Source organism: Gossypium hirsutum, chromosome A11 (assembly GCF_007990345.1).
Source record: "Gossypium hirsutum isolate 1008001.06 chromosome A11, Gossypium_hirsutum_v2.1, whole genome shotgun sequence".
In the NCBI taxonomy this organism is placed as follows: Eukaryota; Viridiplantae; Streptophyta; class Magnoliopsida; order Malvales; family Malvaceae; genus Gossypium; species Gossypium hirsutum.
The window spans coordinates 86853605-86872440 of NC_053434.1; the positions used below are offsets into that span (position 1 = coordinate 86853605).

An 18836-nucleotide genomic window follows, 5' to 3' on the forward strand; every position below is an offset into this window, starting at 1 on the left:
GAATTCGTAGTGACCGTATCTCGTTCTGAAAGCAGTTTTGGGTATATCCGAATCTCGAATTCACAACTGATAATAACCCGATCTCAAATCTATCTTTGAAAACACCGAGGCTCCCTTTAGTTGATCAAACAAATCATTAATACGCGGTAACAGATATTTATTCTTTATTGTCACTTTATTCAGCTGACGATAGTCGATGCACAACCTCATGGTTCCGTCCTTCTTTTTCACAAACAATACTGGTGCACCCCAAGGTGAGAAACTTGGTCGAGCGAAACCCCTATCCGTCAACTCTTGCAACTGAGCTTTCAACTCTTTTAACTCGGTTGGTGCCATACGATACGGAGCTATCGAAATCGGTGTAGTCCCAGGTACAAGCTCAATACCAAACTCTACCTCCCGAACAGGTGGTAAACCCAGTAATTCTTCGGGAAAAACATCCGGGTATTCACAAACCACTGGCACAGATTCAGGCTTCTTTTCTAACTCTTTGTCATCAAGTACATACGCAAGGTATGCTTCACACCCCTTTCTTACATATTTCTGAGCCAACATCGATGATATTACAGCTGACAACCTATTCAAGTCAGTAGACTCAACTCGGATTATCTCGTTATTTACACACCTTAAATCGATGGTTTTTCTTTTGCAATTTACAATTGCATCATGTACGGTCAACCAATCCAAACCGAGGATAACATCAAATTCGTCAAACGGTAAAAGCATCAAATCGGCCGGAAAATAGGAACCTCGGATTACTAGGGGACATTTCTTGCACACTTTGTCGACAAGCACGTAACGACCCGAAGGATTTGACACCCGAATTACAAACTCAGTAGACTCAACAGGCAGAGTCTTACTGGATGCTAAGGTTTCACATATATAAGAATGAGTAGAACTAGGGTCAATCAAAGCAATCACATTAGTATCAAAGAGAGTAAAAGTACCGGTAATAACATCTAGCGAGGAAGCATCCTCGCGTGTGCGTATAGCGTAAGCTCTAGCAGGAGCACGAGCCTCAGATCTGGTTGTAGCATCTCTAGATCCTTTCCGACCGCCACTAGCATTGCCCGTATTTCTAGATGGTCTACCCCGAGCAGTAGTAGCACCAGGTTTCCCACTCTGATTTACGTTCTGTTCAGACAATCTCGGGCAATCTTTAATAAAGTGGTCAGCTGATCGGCACTTGTAACAGGAGCGATCATGGAATCTACAACTCCCCGAATACCATTTACCACAGTACTGACACTTCGTTCTGTCTCGACGATCATTTCCAACACTGGCGACCGAAGTGACTCATGCACTCACAGGGGGTCGATCACGATCTCGTCTAGAAAAACCCGAAGTGTCTCTAGATCGGCCTAAATCATCTCTAAATTTCTTCGATGACTGTTGAAAGGGCCTCCCTAAAGACCTCTTACGAAACTCTTTGCTCCCATATCAGCTTTTCTTTTCTCCATACTGAGCTCCTCGGCTTTGCAAGCTCGCTCGACAAGTACCACAAATTCTCGGATTTCTAAAATGCCAACATACAGCTTTATATCATCATTCAGTCTATCCTCGAAACGTTTACACATCACGGCTTCTGAAGAAATGCATTCTCGAGCGTAACGGCTAAGCCTTACAAACTTTTGTTCATAATCGGTAACCGACATGGAACCTTGTTTAAGTTCAAGAAATTCCTTCCGTTTTTGATCCATGAATCTCTGACTGATATACTTTTTCTGAAACTCGGTTTGGAAAAACTCCCAAGTTACTTGCTCTCTGGGCACAACAGAAGTCAACGTATTCCACCAATAGTAGGCAGAATCACGTAGCAAGGAGATAGTACACTTTAGGCACTCATCGGGTGTGCAAGATAGCTCATCGAGTACCCGAATAGTGTTGTCCAACCAAAATTCAGCTTGCTCGGCATCATCGCTGTCCATAGCTTTAAATTCAGTAGCCCCGTGTTTTCGGATTCTGTCAACTGGGGGCTTATTTGACCTTATTTGGTCAGTTACCAGAGGTATTGTAGGTGCGGGGGTGGTATTAGTTGGGAATGGAGGTTGTGGAACAACCGTATTAGTTCGAATGTATTGGTTGAACCAATCATTCATCACGCTATAAAAAGCTTGTCTAGCTTCATCATTCGGATTACTAGCAATAGGTTGAGAGTCCGCCGGTGCTGTCCCTTGTGCGGGAGCAGGCGCTACACTCTCAAGATCATCAGCTACCTCTCGGTTGGGATCGGGATCCATTACTATAAATAAACACATTTTCAATTGTCAGAAATCACCACACTATCAAATAATCACATAATGGCATGTATAGCTAGACCCAAACGTATTACGGTAGTCCTAGAATCGACTAAACCGTAGCTATGATACCAATTTAATTGTAACACCCCGTACCCGAGACCTTTGCCAGAGTCAGACACGAGGTGCTAACAGACTTAATTCATTTATTTTCACAGTCCATTTTAAAAAAAAATTTCCAGACAAGCTGGCTAATTGCGTCACTATCATCTTAAAAATCATATCTTGAGTTCCAAAACTCGAAAACCAGTTTCATAAATTTTTCCTGAGACTAGACTCATATATCCATCTAAAACAATTTTTCTAGAATTTTTGGTCTAGCCAATTAGTACAGTTTATTAGTTCAAGTCTCCCCTATTTCAGGGTTCGACTACTCTGACCTTCATGCATTTCGACTTAGATATCTCCTTCTACAGGGATTCAATACTTATGCCATTTGTTTATAAAGAAACTAGACGCGAAAAGGAATCTGTACATATAGAGTATGACTTCTAATTATCTCTGGTTAATTTATAGTGAATTTCCAAAGTCGGAACAGGGGATCTAGAAATCGCTCTGGCCCTGTTTCACGAAAACTTAAAAATCTCATAAAATAAGGCTCATATGATCGTTTCGTTACTTTCATATGAAAATAGATTCATGAAGGTTCGATTACATAATTTATTCACTATTTAAATATATTCCAACTATTTTTAGTTATTTTTCAAATCCACACCACTGCAGTTGCCAGCATCTAATTTTAAGGTAAACTTTACCTATTTCATGGTTTTCCATGAATCAACTAGAATTTGTCATACAAAGCACCAAAATGATCATGATTAACCATTCCAATGGCTAATCGTTACCAAAAATTACCATACCTCTCAATGAACAACATACAAAACGATTATAATGCTATGCTGAAAGTATATATATAAGCCATTTTCGCATGGCTATCCAAATTTATACAAAACCAAAGGGTACATGACCAACAACAAAAAGGGTAGTCCTATACATGCCATTTTCAGAGTTCAACCAAAAGTGTACCAAAAGGGCTTTGATAGTGTGGACGACTTCAACTTCGACAATCCCGAGTTCGATAGCTGACGAACCAAAATCTATAAAACAGAGATTCAAAGAACGGAGTAAGCATTTAATGCTTAGTAAGTTTTGAGCAATGAAATTAGGCACAACTGAAGTATAGCATTCATATAACTAAACGGATAATTTCATATACACATATTCTCAAAAATCAGTCCTACTTCACATTTCCAACCCTTATATTCACACATAAGGGATCAACTTAACCAAAGGCCGAAAGCTCATTAATTGTCTGAGCGAATAATATTTAAAAGGAATCAACTACACCAACGCATATACGAAACGTACCTCATCGTTGGGATTTTACGAGCGTATTAATTGAAATTATTACAGCAAGATCGCTCATTCCCAAACCAAGTACCTTCAGAATTTAGCCGGATATAGCTACTTGCTCAAATGCTTTCGGGACTTAGCCCGGTTATAGTAACTCGCACAAAGGCCTTCAGGACTTAGCCCGATTATAGTAACTCGCACAAATGCCTTCGGGACTTAGCCCGGAAATAGTAACTCGCACAAATGCCTTCGGGCTTAGCCCGAAATTAGTCACTAGCACAAATGCCTTCGGGACTTAGCCCGGTTATCATCCGAATATCCATGCACATATCAATAAATCATGACACATCTATATTTCATTTTCATAACTAGAATTCAAACACAAGTCACTTATCAAGCATTATGATTTTCAGCTCAATAGTTACATACAAAGAGCATGATTTTGATTTACTTAAAACATGATCTAATCGAATCATAATCTAAGATCCATTACTCAAAAACTTACCTCGGATGTTGTCGAACGATTTCGGCGGCTATTCGATCACTTTTTCCTTTCCCTTATCCAACTTTGGTCCTCTAAGCTCTTGAGCTAATTCAAACAAATTTAACTTATTAAAGTCTCATTATGCTAGCTTATGGTCGAATATGACAAGGAGTTTGATAGGTCATATGGCCACCATTAGCTCAAATACAAAATGGTCATACGCATTTTTAATCACATTGAGCAATTTAATACAATTAATCTAACATTTCCTCATGTGCACCTTTATGACCGAATACACACATCATTAACCTAATATCAACTAACTAAGCACTTTAACAAATTCTCCTTGAGCCGATTATCTAAGTCAAGATAGATTCATCATTATGCTCGCCTATAACCGAATATATGCAACACCAATCTAGCTCATGTGGCCGAATATTCATGTCTATGTTGAGGCCAATTATATGCTTAATACTTCCTACAAATATGGTTACTTGTATTGACTACATACCATTTTGTTTCAAGTACAAAACTCGGCTAATACACATATATACACTAGTAATCAAATACGAACATTTACACTTCACCTTACTACCATTTTTCATCCAAATAACATGAATCAACAACCATATTTCTCTTCTACTTCCTACCATGGCCGAATGCATCAAGACACCATACCATTTCAATTTTGGTCATGGGTTAAACAAAGAACTTAATGTCTAACTCAAAAATGCTAAAAAGAAAATCCAAGAGTCATCAATCCACCATCACATGTATCATTACAAAGCTTCACATTTAGCATGCAAATGACATCAACACAAATCCACCTTAGCCGAAACTTAACTCATCTTCATGCCTCATCACCACAACATCAAACATACCTCCTCCTAAACACCAACCAACCGAACACGAAGCAATAAAATCCTCTTCTTCTTCCTTCCTCAAGTCACGGCAATGGAGGAGTAGCCTAGCTCATTTTTTTTCTTTTTCTCTTAGAATTTTCGGCCCAAAAAAAATGTTAAAGGATGGACACTTTTTTTTTCCATCACCCTCCATCTCCTTATTTTATTACTAACCCTTTTTTTATTATTTCTAACATAAAGCATTAACACAACATGTTTATGACATGTTTTACCCATAACATTTTGTCCACCCTCATTGTCATGGCCGGCCACTACTAATTAAGTGGGGAAATTGACATGCAAGTCCACCCTTTTTAATGGCATGCACTAATAGATCCTTATAGATTAACCTATCACATTTCACAAGTGTCACACATAAGTCTTATTAACTAAATTCACATACAATTAACTAAATCGAAGCTTAAAACTTTCACACATTCATATTCACATATTTTAGACAATAATTATCATATTCAAATAATTTGGTGACTCGGTTTAGCGGTCCCGAAACCGCTTTCCGACTAGGGTCACTTTAGGGCTGTCACAAAGTATATGTGGTATGTGAAGTATATTTGGATAATTGTGATGTGAATACATGAAAATTTATATTTTGATTTAGGATTTTATGAGATGAATGTGAACATGCATATACGTGATAAGGCCGAATGGCCAATGTGATGAATGTGAACTTGCAGATGTGTGATAAGGCCGAATGGCCAATGTGATGAATGTGAACTTGCAGATGTGTGATAAGGCCGAATGGCCAATGTGATGAATGTGAACATGCATATATGTGATAAGGCCGAATGGCCAATGTGATGAATGTGAACATGCATATACGTGATAAGGCCGAATGGCCAATGTGATGAATGTGAACTTGCATATGTGTGATAAGGCCGAATGGCCAATGTGATGAATGTGAACATGCATATATGTGATATGGTAGAATGGCCAATGTGATGAACGGATATGTATGATGATGTGTATATATATATTGCGGCAAATGACAGACGCGGAAGGTGTGTTTTATTAGATATTTGATGAGGTAAATGAATTACAAATATGATAGTCGATGTGAATGTTGTAACATGTGAATAAATATGCATGAAACTCTATGATGTAAACCTGGGATTAAAGACCAGATGACCATATGTGGTGACTATGTCTGGGTTAAGACCCGCTGACTTCGTGTGGAGATTTCATCTGAGCTAAAGGTCTCGCCGATAATCCGAGTAGAGGTTAAAGGTATAAGACTTCGCAATAAGAATTGCTTATAAATATATTCAATACGAAAGGTTAAACAAGTATGTACTCCAAGTTTATATGTGAGCTTGATTTGAACTAAATCATAAGGTAGTTATGTGATGCATACGTGAGAAATCTATGAGACTATTCCTATGATTATGTGACATCGGATCAGTGTGAGAGGTTATGTGAAATTATACAATATATCTATGTCACATGAGCTCACTTTTATGTGAAAGTTATCTGCCTATTGTATATGATGAAATGTGCATATTCGGTAAAGGGATGGTATGCCCGAAGGAAGAGTGAAATAAAAATACGAACAACTATGTTATAATTTGATTGTTATCTGTTGACACTGCTTAAAAATTACTAAGCATTGTAATGCTTACTCTGTTTACTTTGTTTCCTCTGTTTTATAGATCTCATTTCGAAGCTACAGGCTCGGGGATCGTCAGCAACTAGTCACACTATCACTATCCACTGCTTGTTACTGTTATGTTTTGAATTATTTTATGGCATGTATAGAATAGACTAGTGGCCGAAGAATATTTTGGTTAATGTATATATAAGCCATGCGAAAATGGCATCTTTTGAATGTGTACTTATAGAAGTTTAAATTGTATCCCTGACTGTCTTTAGTACTTATCTAAAGGAATGTTCAAAAAAAAAAAATTACTGTTCTGATATGAGTTTCAAGTCCGGTAATGCCCCTTTACCTATTCCGGCGACGGATATGGGATTGGGGTGTTACATGCAGCTTGGTGGTTGAAAATCATTTACTTTTTGAAAACCCGTGTCCTACTGCTAATAGATAAGTCAATTAAAATAAATCCCAAAATAAAAATTAAAACTTAGAACGGCCTTATTACATTAAATTTACCCAAATAAAACTACTTTTAACAAAAATCCAAAATGAAACATAAACAGTAGTGTCGCCATCCCCTAGTCCGTCGCAGCACCGACCCACCTAAGGATTACTTGTACAAATAGGCAGAAAAGGCAAGTTTAAGAAAACTCAGTGTGCAACCCATATTTATCAAACAATCAATTATATAGTGTTGAATAGTCTGGGCCTAAGCCCATATCAGTCGCAGTATCAGTGTAAGCCTCAGCCCAATACAGTAACAGTATCAGTGTGCAAACAAAGGTCCTACCCATCCATCCTCTACACTCGACTCTGTCTAGCCCTACACTCCATATGGGGATAACATCGACCCACCCATCCCTACACTCCAGAATACAGTACCGGTTGCGGTACTAACAGTATTTGTAGTAGAGCTGCCAGTAATAGGCTTATAGCCTTTCAGTACACTTCCTCCAATATCATATGTCCCACCCCATGCAATGCAACATAATACAAATGTTCAAACAATAAAGATGGCATGCTCAACAGTCATACAACATACAAAGGTATATCCATTTTTTACCTCATAGAGGTATAACAATCATATCATAAATTAGGGTCTAGCTGTACTTACTGACCCAATAGTAGGTCCACAGTCGCCTCGTGCGACCCGTGCAACCTTAACAATTAAACAGTGAAAATGGGCCCAATCCCATAATACACGTGGGCCCACACGCTCGTGTGGCCTAATAAGCCCAAATAATGGCCTTGGCCGTGTAAACAACACATCCGGCCCTATAATCTCCACACATCCGTGTAGTTTTCCCGTGTGGGGCCCTCAAGTCTGTTGGGCCCACACGACCTATTTCGACCTAGTATGGCCCAAAAATGACCCAAGCCCATGATATCGCTCGTGGTGGTCTCCACAATCACATGCTCGTGCTTTAGCATTTAGGTGATCACACAAGCAAGTGCACGCCCATGTGGCATCGATAATACCAGTTTTTCGACTTTTGCCATTTCACAATAGAAATAGTGTGATTACACACTTGATTCCAAAAGTACGCTCTTAGCCCATGACTTTCCACACTTATCACAGTCAGAAGTTCAATTATTCACTTATAAATATTAGAGTTAGACACCCTTCAACTTACTCTAATTCCAACTAATGTTGGTACTTGCCTTGATTGGCCAATTGTGGCTTATCTTTCTAGGTCACTGACCAAAGTTGATCCCTTACTCTTTTATCAAAAATCTGCATTATCAGTGAAAACCATTAACATAATCGCTTAACACATGATTTGTAGCATTACGTACTACTATCCATAAACAGCCACAAACTCCCTAGTAAGGGAGAAGGACATTCGAACAACATCACAGAATGCAAGCCCGCATGCCTCACTTGAACACTGAAACCATAATAAAGTTACCTTCAGTTAGGATGATGAGGGGAGGTTTCGGACCCCTTAGTCACCACTTGCCCTCCTTAACTTCACGAGAAAGTCTAGAATCTAAAAGAGCATCACGAGAAAAGGGAGAAGGTGAGAATCGATTAGTAAGAAAAAGAGAAATATTTGGTTTCAACAATGTGATAGAGGGAAGGCTTGACGAAAATTGAAAGAGTGAAGAAAAACAAGAGCCCGGGTGTACTCACCGGATTGTCAAAGCACTATTATCAAATCGGCACAGAAAGGAGTGAAAGAGAGATGGAGTAATCGGTTTGGGTTCTAAAATGAAAGAAAGTGCAAGAAGAACAATTGAAAGAGAAAGATAGAAGAAAAAAGTTTAGAGAGTTTGGCCTAAAGAGAAAAAGAATGCAACCACAACCAAAAGACCCTTAATTGCCAAAAGAAAGGAAAAGTACCTAAAATTTCCTTCACCCATCGGTTCTCCAAAGAAAAAGACTCTAAAAAAGAAAGACCATTCGACACTCCCAATGATTGATTTTACCAATTGGTTTTTCCTATACGACACCTGCTTCTCTCCCTCAGCCATACACTAGCCCAATCCCCCCAGAATCTCCTAACTTTTCTCCCCCCAACACTCCTAAAATCGTTCCCCCTATCTGCCCACAACTCTCCAACAACCAGACCTCAACTACCTATTCAAACCCCACCAATTTCAATCAACTTCAGACACTCCCATGGCAGATAGCAAAATAAAATGCTTAGATGCATTTGCTAAGCCTCGAACCTTGGACCTCAGGAACACTCCATACGCCCCTTGCCACTTGACAAACAAGCCCTTCATGTCATGCCACACTCTCAACAAGTTAAAAGTCTACAGACTGGAGACAAGGGTTTACTCAATTAGGAGCAAAATTTTGCTCAAGCCAAGGCTTGAACCTAGGACTTCTCAAACACTCCCAGAACATATAACCACTGAAGCAGACGGATTTTTATGCCACAAACACACCAAAAGAAAAACAAAAATAATTTTACACAGCTTTCAGGATTTGAGAAATTGGGGCATTACAATTCTACCCTCCTTCTCGAAATTTACCTGTCAAAACAGATGAGAGTATTTTTGTCGCATCGCCTCCTCGGGTTCCCACGTGGCTTCCTCAGAATTGTGATTACGCCATAGAACCTTCACTAGTGGAACAGAATTCTTCCTCAAAACTTTCACATCGCGATCTAGAATCTGAACTGGCTCTTCTTCAAAGGTCAGATCTGGTCTAACCTCAATCTCCTTAGTTGAAACGATGTGTGAAGGATCAGAGCAATATCCCCTCAACATAGAGACATGAAACACATCATGAATTCAGACCAACTCTGGAGGTAATTCAAGCTGATATGCAACTGGTCCTACACATTTCAGTATATAATATGGCTCAATGAACATAGGGCTTAACTTGCCCTTCCGACTAAACCTCAGTACCTTTTTCCATGGTGAGACCTTAAGAAACACCAAGTCCCTACAGAATACTGAATTTCCTTACACTTCAGATCCGCATAAGATTTCTGTCTATCCAAAACTGTCTTTAGCCTATATCGAATCAACCTCACCTTATCCTTAGTATCAGAAATCAACTCAGTGCTTAGAACATGCCGCTCACCCAACTCAGTCCAACAAGAAGGAGTACAACACCTACGAGCATATAATGCCTCGTAAGGTGCCATCTGTATGATAGACTGGTAGCTATTATTGTACGCAAACTCTTCCAATGGTAAGTAATCCTTCCAACTACCTCAGAAGTCTATCACACAACTCCTTAACATGTCCTCCAGTATCTGAATCACCCTCTCTGATTGCCCATCTATCTGAGGACGGAATGCAGTACTGAAGTCCAACCTTGTACCCAATGCTTCGTGTAACTCCTTCCAAAATCGAGATGTGAAGTGAGGATCTATATCAGATATTATTAGAAACCGGTACCCGTGCAGTCGCACCATCTCAGACACATACAGCTTGGCTGGTTTCTACAACAAGTAATCACTACGAATAGCTATGAAGTGGGTAGATTTTGTCAGTCGATCCACGATCTCCCATACTAAATCCTTCTTAATAGGCGTTAATGGTAGCCCACAAACAAAGTCCATAGTCACTCTCTCCCACTACCACAACAGAATCTTAACTAGCTGAAGTAACCCTGAAGGTAATTGATTCTCTGCCTTAACCTACTGACAAGTAAGGCATTTACTCACAAAGTTGGTAACCTCACGCTTAAGACCCAGCCACCAATATAACTCATGAAGGTCTTGATACATTTTATTCCCTCCAAGATGCATAGCATAAGGACTATTATACGTCTCTTGCATTATAGACTACCTCAGGTCAATGTCTTTTGGTATATAGACTCTCCCACGGAAACACAGTACCCCTTCGCTATTCAACCCAAAATCTAAAGCTTCTCCACTCCCTAATTGACGAAAATGAGGACCCAATGACTCATCCTCCACTTGCTTACCCTTAATCTGTTTGATCCACTTCGGTTTAACTTGAAGTTCAGCCAATAAACTACCATCGTCAAATAAACTGAGACAAGCAAACATGACCCTCAAATCAGTAACAGCCCTACAGCTCAGTGCGTCAGCTACCACATTAGCCTTACTAGGATGATATTCAATTGAACAATCATAATCCTTAAGCAATTCTATCCATCTACGCTGCCTAAGGTTTAACTCCTTCTGAGTGAGGAGATACTTGAGACTCTTGTGATCCGTGCAAATGATACACTTCATACCATATAGGTAATGCCTCCAAATCTTCAGTGTGAATACCACTACTGCCAACTCCAAGTCTTATGTTGGGTAGTTCGCTTCATGTGTCTTAAGCTGACGAGACGCATATGCCACTACCTTACCCTCTTGCATCAACACGTATCCCAAGACAACATGTGATGCATCACTGTAGACAGTGAATTCCTTCCTACATTCTGGTTGTATTAAGATAGGGTCCTCAGTCAGAACTTTCTTAAGTTTCTCAAAACTTTCTTGCTGCTTCTCAGTCTAGTTAAACAGTACCTCTTTACGCAACAACTTAGTCAAAGGTGCAGCAATAAATGAAAATCCCTCAACAAATTGCCTATAATACCCTGTCACACCCTAAAAACTTTGAATCTCTGATACTGACTTAGGTTGCTTCCAATCCAGAACCGCTTCAATTTTTTGAGGATTAACCTTAATCCCTTCAACAGACACCACATGACCCAGAAAAGTTACCTCTCGAAGCCAGAATTCACACTTGCTAAATTTATCATATAGTTGTTTCTCCTTTAAAATCTGTAGAACAACATAGAGATGTGCGTCGTGCTCCTCCTCAGTCTTCGAATACACTAGAATGTCATCTATAAACACCACTACGAACTGATCCAGATAAGGTTGAAACACTCAGTTCATCAAATCCATAAAAGCCACTTATGCATTCGTTAGTCCAAACGGTATCACTAGGAACTCGTAATGACAGTAACGAGTCTTAAATGTTGTCTTGTATACATCAGTCTCCTTAACCCTCAGTTGATGGTACCCTGATCGGAGATCAATCTTAGAGAAGACCAAAGCTCCTTGAAACTGGTCGAATAGATCATCCATCCTCCATAGGGGGTACTTATTCTTGATAGTCAATTTGTTCAGTTACCTTAATCGATACACATACGCATGGTTCCATCCTTCTTTTTTATGAACAATACTGATGCTCCCCAAGGGGACACACTAGGGCAGATGAACCCTTGATCTAGCAATTCTTGAATCTAAGCTTTGAGTTCCACAAACTCCTTCGGTGCCATTCTATAAGGGGCGATGGACACTAGAGCTGTACCAAGAAAAATCTCTATCCCAAACTCAACTTCACGGTTAGGAGGTGACCCTGGTAGTTTATCGGGAAAAATGTCTGAAAAATCCTTAACTGTTCTGATATCTTTAACTGAAGAAACCTCAGAACCAGAAGCGTTGACGTAGGCTAGATACGCCTCGCACCCTTTACGAACCATCTTCTCAGCTCTCAACACAGAAATCACATTTGAGAAATAATTTCGACACTTCCCAATCACAACCACCTCGTCACCCTCTACAGTTTTTAGGACCACCCGCTTAGTAGCACAATCCAAATACGCCTGATGCTTAACTAGCCAATCCATACCCAGTATCAAATCAAATTCCCTAAAAGGGAGTTCCATAAAATCTGACAAAAAAATTCTTCCTTGAACCTCGAAAGGTACCTTCTTAAACAGTTTGTTTACTCTCACAGACTGCCCTAGTGTTTTCACAGACTGCCAATCCATACACAGTAACCTCGCTCGTAGTGTTTTCACACATCACACCCAAAGCCTCAGACATAGTGCATGTTATATAAGAGTGCGTAGACCCAACATTAATCAATGCAATGTAAGGTACATGGCGAATAAAAAATGTACCCACAATAACATCTGGGGCGTCTCTATCCTTTTGGCGATGTGCAGCATAAACCAGTGTTGATTGCCTCACCTTAGTATGACCAGCACCTCTGTCCGATGATCCACGACCACGGCCCATACCATTTCCGCCTCTAGCTTGACCATGACCCCTTGGTTGCTGCTGAAAACCTTTCTGTGACTGAACAGTACCCCTACCAATAGCTTACATCTGATCGGGCCTCCATGGACAATCCCTGATACGGTGCTCCACAGATCCGCACCTAAAACATGCCCCTATCTGTACCCAGCACTCGCCCTGATGGTGTTTCCCACAAATAGTACAAGGTTGCAACCCAAAAGTAGCAACAGGAACCCCAACTTTAGATGGCCCACCGACCTTGACCTTTTTCATAGGCCACACAGCTGAACCTGAGGGCTTTCAAACCCTCTTGTTCCTCCCATTATCCTTCTCACGATTCTGGAGCTCAGCACACTTCACATATTCAGCGATCTTTGCCTTTTCTAATAACACTGCAAAATCCCACTCCCTCTGTGGAGCTATCAAAGCTCGCAGATTATCTCTAAGGCCATCCTCGAAACGAACACAGCGCTCATACTTAGTGGCCACCATGCCTCGCGCATAATGGCTCAATCGCAAAAATTCTGCCTCATATTCAGTTACGGACTTATCCCCCTAGGTCAAATTTAGAAATTCCCTTCTACGAGCATCCACATAGCTAGCACCGACATATTTCTCTTGAAATGCATTTTTGAAAAACTCCCAAGTTAATCGATCGGGCTAAGTACCCTCTTTCACTGTAAGCCACCACTGATAGGCTTCATCTCGTAGCAATGATACTGCACCTTTTAGTTAATGCTTGGGGGTGCAATCGAGGTCATTCATGATCCTCTCAGTGGCCTCTATCCAATATTCAGCTACATTAGCGGCGACTCTCGCGATACCCCTAAAGATCTTAGCCCCATTAGACTTGAGTTGTTCCGTTACCGACCCCCGGCCTCCAGTATTAGTATTGGGCCCAACGACCCTTTCCAGAATTTGTAGCATAGCTTGGGACAATACGTCGTCCCCAGCTACCCGATAGTGTCACCCAGTCTTGGTCATGGGTGAAGCCGGTGCCTTTATTGCCTTAACGTTGGGCATATGGCCTGATGCCGAATACCCAGCCCGAGCACCTCCACGACCTCCGTCGCAGCCTCTTGTACCCCTTCCACGAGTACCTCTAGTGCTCATTATCGATTTGCTATTACCTTTATTAACAGTTTTATGAATCAGTTTTACAGTTCCTGTGTTTATTAACGGATGTTTTATGAAAAGAAATAGTATCAATAATTCAGTGTTGTTTGTTTTCACAGGTTGCAGTCTTATTACTGTTTCAAGTTATTCTAATAAAGGTTTCAGTATAGTCTATTATTTACGATAATTTCAATATTTCTATTAAAACATATAGTAGTTTTAGAGAACTTACAAGATCGACGCCGGAGACTTGGTAGATCACACATTCTGAAGTATTACTTCGAAAATTCTTTACTATCATTTGAAAACAGTTCCTTTGAAATTTTTTTTTAGATAAAAACCCAAATCCATAGTCCAGTTTTGTAATTTAACTCTGATATCACTAAATGTAACACCCCAAACCTGACCTAGATGTTATGGCTGAATCAGTGATGTCATATTGGAGTGAGTTTTGAAAAGTGTAGTTTTACTGGAAAAGTCCGTTTATGTTAAAACCTCATTTGTGTTCTTTAAGAGAGGTTAACTTTTTTGTTCATTTGATAATTTATAGGTTTGATTAGCAAAACATGATCCATACTATATCGTTATTACACTTTGAAATCATTGCTCATTGCGGAAGCTTTTAAAACAAGTTGTGTAGCTTGGTGGTTGAAAATTATTTACTTTTTGAAAACCCGTGTCCTACTGCTAACAGATAAGTCAATTTAAATAAATCCCAAAATAAAAATATAAACTTAGAACGGCCTTATTACATTAAGTGTACCTAAATAAAACTACTTTTACAAAAAATCCAAAACAAAACATCAACAGTGGTGTGGCCATCCCCTGGTCCGTCGTAGCATCGACCTGCCTAAGGATTACCTGCACAGATAGGCAGAAAAGGTGAGTTTAAGAAAACTCAATGTGTAAACCATATTTATCAAACAATCAATTATACAGTGTTGAACAGTCTGGGCCTAAGCCCATATCAGTCACAATATTAGTGTGGGCCTCAGCCCAATACAGTAACAGTATCAGTGTGCATTCAAAGATCCTACCCATCCATCCTCTACACTCCACTCAGTCCAGCCCTACACTCCATGTGGGGATAAAATCGACCCACCCATCCCTACACTACAAAATATAGTACCGGTTGCAGCACTAACAGTATTTGTAGCAGAGCTGCCAGTAATAGGCTTATAGCCTTTCAGTACACTTCATCCAATATCATATGTCCTACCCCATGCAATGCAACATAATATAAATGTTCATACAATAAAGATGGCATGCTCAACAGTCATACAACATACAGGGGTATATCCATCTTTTACCTCATAGGGGTATAACAGTCATCTCATAAATTAGGGCCTAGGTATACTTGCCGACCCAGCAATAGGTCCACAGTCATCTTGTGTGACCTGTGGAACCTTAAAAATTAAATAGTGAAAATGGGCCCAAGCCCATAATACGACCCATGTGGGTCCACTCTCTCATGTGGCCCAATAAGCCCAAATAATGGCCTTGGCTATGTAAACAATATAGCCAGCCCTATAATCTCCACCATTCGTGCGGTTTTAGCCTCAAGCCCGTTAGGCCCATAGGCCCATTTCGGCCCAATGTGGCCCAAAAATGACCCAAGCCCATGATATCGCTCATGGTAGTTTCTATAATCACATGCTCGCGCTTTAGCATTTATGTGACCACACGAGCGTGCGCATGCCCGTGTGGCATCAACAATACCAGTTTTTCAGCTTTTTCCAGTTCACAATAGAAATAGTGTGATTACACACCTGATTCTAGAAGTACGCTCCTAGCCCACGAGTTTCCACACCTATCACAGTCAGAAGTTCAATTAGTCACTTATCAACATTAGGGTTAGACACCCTTCAACTTACTCTAATTCCAACTAATGTTGGTACTTTCCCTGATTGGCCAACTGTGGCTTAGTCTTCCTAGGTCGCTGACCAAAGTTGATCCCTTACTCTTTATCAAAAATCTGCATTATAATTGAAAACCATTAACATAATCGCTTAACACATGGTTATGTAACATTACGTACTACTACCCATAAACAGCCACAAACTCCCTAGTAAGGGAGAAGGGCATTTGACCAACAATACAAAATGCAAGCCCACATGCCTCACTTGAACACTAAAACTACAATAAAGTTACCTTCAGTTAGGATGATGAGGGGAGGTTTCGGACCCCTTAGTCACCACTTGCCTCCTTCACTTCATGAGAAAGTTTAGAATCCAAAAGTACATCATGAGAAGAGGGAGAAGGTGAGAATCAGTTAGTAAGAAAAAGAGAAATATTTAGTTTCAACAATGTGACAGAGGAGAGGCTTGACGACAGTTGAAAGAGTGAAGAAAAACAAGAGCCCAAGTGTACTCACTGACTTGTAGAAGTACTATTATCAAATCGGCGTAGAGGAGTGAAAGAGAGATAGAGTAATCGATTTTGGTTCCAAAACGAAAGAAAGTGCAAGAAGAACAATTGAAAGAGAAAGAGAGAATAAAAATAGTTTAGAGAGTTCGGCTTAAAGAGAAAAAGAATGCAACCACAACCAAAAGACCCTCAATTGCCAAAAGAAAAGAAATGTACCTAAAATTTCCTATCACCCATTGGTTCTCTAAAGAAAAAGACTCCTAAAAAGAAAGACCATTCGGCAGTTCCAATGATCGATTTTACCAAATGGTTTTTCCTATACAGCACCCCTTCTCTCCCTCAACCATACACTAGCCCAGTCCCCCAATCCATCCACAATTCTCTGACAACCACACCTCAACTACCTATTCAAACCTCACCAATTTCAGTAAACTTAGGACACTCCCACGGCACATAGCAAAATAAAATGGTTAGATGCATTTGCTAAACCTCAGACTTCAGGAACACTCCACACGGCCCTTGCCACTTGACCAACAAGCCCTTCATGTCATGCCACGCTCTCATCAAGTTAAAAGTCTACAAATTGGAGACAAGGGTTTACTCAATTAGGAGCAAAATTTTGCTCAAGCCAAGGCTTGAACCTAAGACTTCTCAAACACTCCCAGAACACATAACTACTGAAGCAGATGGCTATTTATTCCACAAACACACCAAAATAAAAGCAAAAATAATTTTACACAGCTTTCGGGATTTGAAAAATTGGGACGTTACAAGTAGTGAATCCCTAAGTAGTAGAATGGTCAAGATTTTATCATGGCATTATTATTATATAAAAATAAAACCTGAGTAATTCCAATCTTTATCATTCAATAGTACAACTCCTCCCCACTTATTCTTTAAGAATTGCCACAATATTTCCATTGCCCTAGCATTTTTCATTGATAATTGATTTTATTAATCTATCCATTAATTTTGTTCATCAATTTGTTATCTATTTCTTTTGCACAGTTTAATTAGTCAAATTTAAAGTAATAGAATAACCAGTTTTTTTTATTCAATTCTGATCCCTGTAGAGATGATACTCACTCATCACTTTATTACTTAATTCAACATGTATACTTGCACATTCGCATTACACATTCATACACGATAAGTTTTTGGTGAAAATTTGGTGTGTTATCACCTCTTTAATTTGTTAGTTTAGATTAATTAGTTGTTTTTGTTTTTATTTTTTAGGATTTTGTTTCGGTGCATAAGTAAAGATTTTTCTACACTCGAAAAGTATTCTTTTGATCTAGAAATTGAGATAACCTTGAGAAGAATGAGAAAAAGAATTGGGAGAAATAGAAAGAATTAGAAATGATCAGGTTAGAGAAGAGCCATTACATAAGAATGGAAGGGATGTTGATATTCCTCGAATAATAGATGACAAAGACATGTCAATCAGATAACATGTAGTGCCGATCTTGAATGATTTGAATCTAGGAATTTTCAGGCCGCATATTCAAGCTCAACATTTTGAGTTTAAGCCGATGATTTTTCAAATGTTACAAACTGTAGGGCAGTTTAGTGGATTTCTTATTGAAGATCCACGGTTGCACTTAAGACTATTTGGAAGTCTGTGATTCATTCAAGCAGCAGGGTGTTCCTGAAGATGCCTTGAGATTGAAGTTATTCCCTTATTCATTGAGAGGTCGTACTAGAGCATGGTTAAATACATTACCATCACGTACGGTGGTATCTTGGAATGAACATTGCCAGAGGTTTCTGCTAAGATATAATCCTCCAAACATGATTGCCAAATTAAGGAATGATATTACGTTCTTTTGGCAATCTGAGGATGAAACATTATATAAAGCATGGGAGTGATTCAATGAGTTAACTAGAAAATGCCCAATGCATGGTTTTCAACATTGGACGCAAATGGAAACCTTTTACAATGGATTGAATGTACATACAAGGATAGTGGTTGATGTATCTGCCAATGGGACTTTGCTCGATAAATCATATAATGAGGCATATAAAATTCTGGAGAGGATAGCAAACAACGATTATCAATACCCCATTACAAGAGTAGGGATTAGCAGAAGAATTGCTGGAGTAATGGAACTTGATGCGATTACTTCCTTAACAACTTAGGTATCATCCTTAACGAATATCATTAAAACACTGAAAAGACCAGCTACAATGCATGAAATGAAATGAGCTGAGTTAGGAAGTGTTTATTGTGGAGAAGATCATGTTTTTGATGAA

General features: G+C 39.6%; 2 protein-coding genes and 1 non-coding gene across 3 annotated transcripts; all 3 read right to left on the bottom strand.

Annotated features, from left to right (window-relative positions):
• Nucleotides 1-9633: 9633 nt before the first annotated feature.
• On the bottom strand, nt 9634-10250 carry LOC121210027 (uncharacterized). The gene is made up of 2 exons (XM_041082100.1): nt 10009-10250; nt 9634-9859 (listed from the first exon to the last, which is right to left on the bottom strand). Exons 1-2 carry the CDS (start codon nt 10248-10250, stop codon nt 9634-9636), a joined length of 468 nt encoding a protein of 155 aa, XP_040938034.1.
• A 2069-nt stretch (nt 10251-12319) lies between these two features.
• On the bottom strand, nt 12320-13592 carry LOC107939022 (uncharacterized). The gene is made up of 4 exons (XM_016872308.1): nt 13407-13592; nt 13266-13364; nt 12809-13154; nt 12320-12693 (listed from the first exon to the last, which is right to left on the bottom strand). Exons 1-4 carry the CDS (start codon nt 13590-13592, stop codon nt 12320-12322), a joined length of 1005 nt encoding a protein of 334 aa, XP_016727797.1.
• Nucleotides 13593-18383: 4791 nt separating this feature from the next.
• Nucleotides 18384-18490, bottom strand: LOC121210411 (small nucleolar RNA R71). Its single transcript, XR_005905524.1, has one exon. It is a non-coding gene; the product is annotated as a small nucleolar RNA R71 (small nucleolar RNA).
• Between the last annotated feature and the right edge of the window lie 346 nt (nt 18491-18836).